The sequence below is a fragment of the Bufo bufo genome, chromosome 6 (genome assembly GCF_905171765.1).
Source record: "Bufo bufo chromosome 6, aBufBuf1.1, whole genome shotgun sequence".
In the NCBI taxonomy this organism is placed as follows: Eukaryota; Metazoa; Chordata; class Amphibia; order Anura; family Bufonidae; genus Bufo; species Bufo bufo.
Genome location: NC_053394.1, coordinates 51,442,288 through 51,449,345, shown reverse-complemented (window position 1 = coordinate 51,449,345; position 7,058 = coordinate 51,442,288). Strand labels below are relative to the sequence as shown.

The 7,058-nt window shown below is 45.2% G+C and overlaps 1 protein-coding gene across 1 annotated transcript in view; it reads right to left on the bottom strand.

Moving 5' to 3' along the window:
- Window positions 1-1,081: 1,081 nt before the first annotated feature.
- The window catches only part of CPXM2 (carboxypeptidase X, M14 family member 2), a 132,029-nt gene continuing 126,052 nt past the window's right edge, over window positions 1,082-7,058 (bottom strand). Inside the window, exon 15 of the mRNA XM_040436613.1 lies at window positions 1,082-2,395. Within this exon, the coding sequence (XP_040292547.1) occupies window positions 2,145-2,395 (251 nt within the window). The 3' untranslated portion in view covers window positions 1,082-2,144. The remainder of the gene's footprint in view (window positions 2,396-7,058) is intronic.

Genomic DNA, 7,058 nt, shown 5'->3' with positions numbered 1-7,058 from the left:
ACCACTGAACAAGACACACAAGCTGAAACGTCAAGACTGGGCCAAGAAATATCTCAAGACTGATTTTTCTAAGGTTTTATGGACTGATGAAATGAGAGTGAGTCTTGATGGGCCAGATGGATGGGCCCGTGGCTGGATTGGTAAAGGGCAGAGAGCTCCAGTCCGACTCAGACGCCAGCAAGGTGGAGGTGGAGTACTGGTTTGGGCTGGTATCATCAAAGATGAGCTTGTGGGGCCTTTTCGGGTTGAGGATGGAGTCAAGCTCAACTCCCAGTCCTACTGCCAGTTTCTGGAAGACACCTTCTTCAAGCAGTGGTACAGGAAGAAGTCTGCATCCTTCAAGAAAAACATGATTTTCATGCAGGACAATGCTCCATCACACGTGTCCAAGTACTCCACAGCGTGGCTGGCAAGAAAGGGTATAAAAGAAGAAAATCTAATGACATGGCCTCCTTGTTCACCTGATCTGAACCCCATTGAGAACCTGTGGTCCATCATCAAATGTGAGATTTACAAGGAGGGAAAACAGTACACCTCTCTGAACAGTGTCTGGGAGGCTGTGGTTGCTGCTGCACGCAATGTTGATGGTGAACAGATCAAAACACTGACAGAATCCATGGATGGCAGGCTTTTGAGTGTCCTTGCAAAGAAAGGTGGCTATATTGGTCACTGATTTGTTTTTGTTTTGTTTTTGAATGTCAGAAATGTATATTTGTGAATGTTGAGATGTTATATTGGTTTCACTGGTAAAAATAAATAATTGAAATGGGTATATATTTGTTTTTTGTTAAGTTGCCTAATAATTATGCACAGTAATAGTCACCTGCACACACAGATATCCCCCTAAAATAGCTAAAACTAAAAACAAACTAAAAACTACTTCCAAAAATATTCAGCTTTGATATTAATGAGTTTTTTGGGTTCATTGAGAACATGGTTGTTGTTCAATAATAAAATTAATCCTCAAAAATACAACTTGCCTAATAATTCTGCACTCCCTGTATGTAACGGTATAGAAAAACTACAGCACATACATTTTCTTTACAAAATACACTTGAAGTCCATGTTCTCTGTTTTAGAAAGTTGCATTGCCTTTATTTCTAAGATATCAGATGTTAGACACAAATTTTATATTAAAAACAAGAATTTAAGGTTTTCAATCAAGAAATGCTGTAAGGTATTGCCACCAGTTAGCAGATTATTGCCATGTGCACTATTATCTAGCATGAGAGCAAAACTGATTAAATATCATGTAAATTAGGAACAGTCACTTGACAGAAACAACAGAAAGCCAATTATATGATTTGAAGCATAGCGGTTGAGTCCAGATACAATGACTCTTTTATTGCGCGGATGTTAAAGGAATTGCCGGAACTTGTATTTTTTTTTAATTTTCAATTTTCTCATTAAATTTGACATTTGCTATTTGCACAACCTAAAATCCAGAACGGCAATTTTTTTAACGTAGAAGTAATGTTGGCAATGGTTTAAGGTGCTTTTGATTAGGTTTAGTGGCCATAGTTCCATACATTTTGGCATATTCCAACATCCCAACATAGAATGTGTATCCAGTCCAATCTTCGAAGCATCTCAGAATATTGTAGGACAGGAGAATGCTAATGTTATTGGAGGAAATATCTTGTCCCCCGTCGTCACTGTTTGATGCCAGCGTTTCTTGGTGCTAGGAGTGAACTGAAGCATGCAAGAAGCAATATATTGAGGCAAATAGTAGAAAAAACTATGGTCTTCAACAGCACAAAGTAGCGATCTAAAGTTCTTGTCTTTTATAACACAACCATAATTCAAAGATGTAACATCTGAATATCTATTCCCAGACTTCCTATAACCTGTACGTTACTCTTGTCATAGAGTTAGGATGAGTCTATAATATGACAAACTCAAGATCTAAGGGTCCTTGAGAGATTCCTACAGCTCTAAGAGAAAGGAGCGTTCCATATCTGTAGACTTTAGGCTAGCGATTGTCATAAGGTGCCATAATTAGAAGAGCTTCTCGGAGGATCCTATCTTATTAGCAAGATGACTGGAGACCGAATCCTCAACCGCCGTTCCTTCAATTAAGTGGTCAATTTATGTCGTTTCCAACTTGACTTTTCGTTAGCTTGAATTTTGTGTCAAGACAAACTCTAGGTATGACGACCTGCTCTGACTCGGACTCTCCTGCGTCGCAGAGACATGCTGACTGGCTGCTTCCCAAACCTCTCCATGATCTCCCTGATCCGTGCCAGGTTGGACTTGGCTAAGGTGAAGTCACATCGTGTGGCTCCCATTTCATATCCAACAGCACAGTTTTTGGTGGAGGGTGTAAAGCCTTCAGCTCGAGCTGTTACCGCATATTCTCCTGGATTCAGAAGTCGCCAATAATCGCCATCACTTGCTATGATCAAAAAGAGTTGAATTTTTTTTATTAACTTCACAGTCACAAAATATCATGATAAAGATAAATTTTCAGAATTCCTACATAAATGTACAATGTGATCGCCACCTTAAAGGGATTGTGTCACTTCAGCAAGTGCCATTTATCATGTAGATAAAATTAATGTATTGTGATTGTCCATATCGCCTCCTTTGCTGTCTTGATTCATTTTTCCATCACATTATACACTGCTTGCTTCCTTGGTTATGACCACCCTGCAATCCAGCAGCGATGGCCGTGCTTGCACACTGTAGGAAAAAAGTGCTGGTCTCTGGTGGCTGGGACCGTGGGAGCGCACATGGGCTGGTGCTTTTTTCTATAGTTTGCAAGCACGACCACCGCTGCTGGATTGCAGGGTGGTCTGTAACCATGGAAATGAGCAGTGCATAGCGTGGTGGAAAAATGAATCCAGCCAGCAAAGGAAGCAATATGGACAATCACAATACATTAGTAAGTGTCTTGTATTTTCTTCCTCTATATAATAAATGCTATTTGCTGAAGTGACACAACCCCTTTAAAGGGCATCTGTCAGCAGATTTGTACCTATGCCACTGGCTGACCTGTTACATGTGCACTTGGCAGCTGAAGACATCTGTGTCGGTCTCATGTTCATATGTGCCCGCATTGCTGAGAAAAGTGATGTTTTGATATATGCAAATGAGCCTCTAGGAGCAACGGGGGTGTTGCCATTACACCTAGAGGCTCTGCTCTCTCTGCAACTGCAGCGCCCTTTGTATTTCGATTGACAAGGCCTGGACTGCCCTGCACTGTCAATCAAAGTGCAGAGGGTGCAGCATTTGCAGAGAGAGCAGAGCCTCTACATGTGTCACGGCTGAGGATGGGGGAAACCCTCAGCCGTGTGCCACAGGAAGATGGTCGCTGCTTGACCAGGACAAACAGGATTAGGGAGCAGGTCACCTCCTACAGCGTCCCTAACCTGACCCTAACTCCTACCTGCATGGGCCGACCTTGAAGGTAGGAGGACCCATGCGCAGGAACCTCGGATCCCTACTCGCCCTCCGCCGGTCCCTAGGCTAGGAGTCAGAGTAAGACATCCTGTTCCTTCTGGATCCGGAGGAACAGGAGTCTCACTGGCCAAGCTGCAAGCAAGGGGAAACAAATGCAACCTATGGCAATGGCAGGTACTTGCCACAAACATAGCAGAGACCTACCACAGACAACCAAGCCTGGAACCCATGTGGATGTACTGCCCACAGACTGCAGGACTCAGCATACAAACACACAACACACGGGAACCCAGGACCACAGGTGCAATAAAGAAACATAAAAGCAAACACATCTTCCAGACACCAAAGGACATATATATTTAGCTTATGACCAGAAGGTTGGCACCCACTGGCAGTTGGTAAGTAACCAGGAGGATGTCTACAGCCAGCATAGCTGAAACACCCTCTCTGGCTACTGCCTGCAACTGAGGCTATATAGGGCCAAGAGGCCACACCCAACAATCAGACACACCCCGTGATTCACACACACTGAAAGGGAGTTAACCCTTCCAAAACCACAGAAGGGAAAACATAACTTAAAGGGGAAGTGTCCAAACAACAAACACACAGTGGCTGTTGCCGCAGGCAACGGCATGGGTGGCCAGCGTGTCCTGGGAGTCAGCCCAAAGGCCGGGACACTGCCACCACATGTACATCATACCAACAAACGTTGCCACGGACAGCCACAGTGCAGGGAAAATGTCAGTGCACACCAAACATAAACAAAGTGCACACAGACATACAAAAGTGCTTACAAACGCGCACACAACTCCGAGGGAACCGCACACATAGCTGTTGTCCGCGGCAACCGCACTTGAGGCTGACGACCTTATGTCGCAAGCTGCGGTTGACACTACAACCCAAAACCGCGGGCAACTGTATGCGGCTCCCAAGGAGTCACGGCCATAGCCGTGGCCGTGACAACATGTAAATATAATGCACCGGTTGCTCCTAGAGGCTCATTTGCATATATTATCACATCGATTTTCTCAGCAATACGGACACATATGAACATGAGACCGACATAGATGCCTTCAGCTGCCAAGTGCACATGTAACAGGTCAGCCAGTGTCATAGGTACAAATCTGCTGAAAGATGCCCTTTAAGAATAGATACATAAAACATCAAAATTGTAAGTATCTAAGAGGTTGTGGATGCTCTGGGGCCCTTGGAAGGAAGAAGAACAAAGAAAAGGAAGGGAAATGGGGAATTACATTAAGATGCAAAGGGATTAAACAAAGTTTAAAGAGGACCTTTCATTGGTCCAAACATTGTGAACTAAGTATCATGACATATACAGCGGCGCCCAGGGATCTCACTGCACTTACTATTATCCCTGGGCGCCGCTCCGTTCTCCCGTTATGTCCTCTGGTATGTTCGGGGACTTGGTTATAGTAGGCGGAGACTTAGGACTCTTGGTTATAGTAGGCGGAGACTTAGGACTCTTGGTTATAGTAGGCGGAGACTTAGGACTCTTGGTTATAGTAGGCAGAGTCTGCCCTTGTTCTGCTGGGCATCTCCCTCTCCTAGGCTGTAGCGCTGGCCAATCGCAGCACAGAGATCACAGCCTGGGAGTTTTTTTCTCCCAGGCTGTGAGCTCTGCGCTGCGATTGGCCAGCGCTACAGCCTAAGAGAAGGAGACGCCCAGCAGAACAAGGGCAGTCTCCGCCTACTATAACCAAGAGTCCTAAGTCTCCGCCTACTATAACCAAGAGTCCTAAGTCTCCGCCTACTATAACCAAGAGTCCTAAGTCTCCGCCTACTATAACCAAGAGTCCTAAGTCTCCGCCTACTATAACCAAGAGTCCTAAGTCTCCGCCTACTATAACCAAGTCCCCGAACATACCAGAGGACATAACGGGAGAACGGAGCGGTGCCCAGGGATAATAGTAAGTGCAGTGAGATCCCTGGGCGCCGCTGTATATGTCATGATACGTAGTTCACAATGTTTGGACCGATAAAAGGTCCTCTTTAAAGGGATTCTGTCACCTCTCATAACACAAATTCAGATTTTAAACCAGTCATGCTCCTTGAATCAGCTGTGCTGTTCTATATTGTAATCCGTCCAGTAGTTTTGCAGAAAAACGACTTTTATAATTATGCAAATTAACCCTGAAGGTGCCCAGAGGGGCGTTATGTTCCCCTTTGTGTGCCCAGTAACGCCCCTCTTACAGTGCCCAAAACGCCTTCCTCCAGAATCCCTAACCGCCCACAGCGTCTCATCCCTCTCCTCCCCCTCCCTGACGGCTGAGCGAAGTCTCGCGCAGACGCAGTACCCACTGAGGGCTGCGCCAGTGCGATTTGCTGGAGACTGAGGGAAGAGCGAGCATCGGACGTCACTGGGCATGCGCCGAGCCCAGTGACGACGATGAAGCTGCTGCCCTCAGTCTCCAGCAAATCGCACTGGCGCAGCCCTCAGTGGGTACTGCGTCTGCGCGAGACTTCGCTCAGCCGTCAGGGAGGGGGAGGAGAGGGATGAGACGCTGTGGGCGGTTAGGGATTCTGGAGGAAGGCGTTTTGGGCACTGTAAGAGGGGCGTTACTGGGCACACAAAGGGGAACATAACGCCCCTCTGGGCACCTTCAGGGTTAATTTGCATAATTATAAAAGTCGTTTTTCTGAAAAACTACTGGACGGATTACAATATAGAACAGCACAGCCGATTCAAGGTAAGCTGTGGAGCATGACTGGTTTAAAATCCGAATTTGGGTTATGAGAGGTGACAGAATCCCTTTAAGGTCTGCTCACTTCTATAGTTTTGTGTTGGGCACACATCAAGGACCAATATGTAGCTTGTCTGCTGCCACTTGGCCTTTCTGACATCATTCAAAGAAAGTGCAATCAAAAATTCATTGTGAGAAATGAGGCCAGGCCTGTGGATTTCAGCGGCACTGCCAAATTAGGACTTGAAATGGTGTGAAATACACATAAAACAATTAGTTTTATTTAGTTTTTTCAACGTATTAATAAAACTTGTTGTTTTATGTACTTGGAGGGAAGATTCTGATCCTTGGTTGATATCATTCACTTTACTACTGGGTGTGTAGGACCCCCTCCCCAGAAGACAAGAAGACAAGAGGAAGGAAAAGGACTCATGGATCATAAAAAGGAGGCAAAATCGAACGCCAGGTCCTTATTTTGTGGGTGGCAAAACCCGGCACATTCATAGGGGTCCCAGTTTCATCTTTGCCACGATCCCCTTCTTTTTTCTATACACACCTTGCAACAAGGATGGAACAGACCAGGAGCAAGACGTTTTGATTGGTCCTCCCTATGTGGTAGTGGAAATATTTTATCCTAGTTTTATTAGAGGAGATTTCCTGGATATGACTTAACTGATATAGGTATATAGGTCTCTTAGGTAGAAATCTCAGGTGGCTTCATCCAACTGCAGACTACATGGAGCACATGTGACGGCTCTCTCCAGTGAAGTCCATGGGGATTTTAAAAGGAGCCAAGAAAGCTCCCAGCCTCCATGTCTCTTGGAAGAATATACCCAGCCGAGCCTAACGCGTCAGCATAGTCTAGGCTCAATCTGTCCAAATAATCATAAACACGAAAAAGCACAACTACATAAAACACTAAAACAAACAGATCTGGGGACGGAGAATATGACA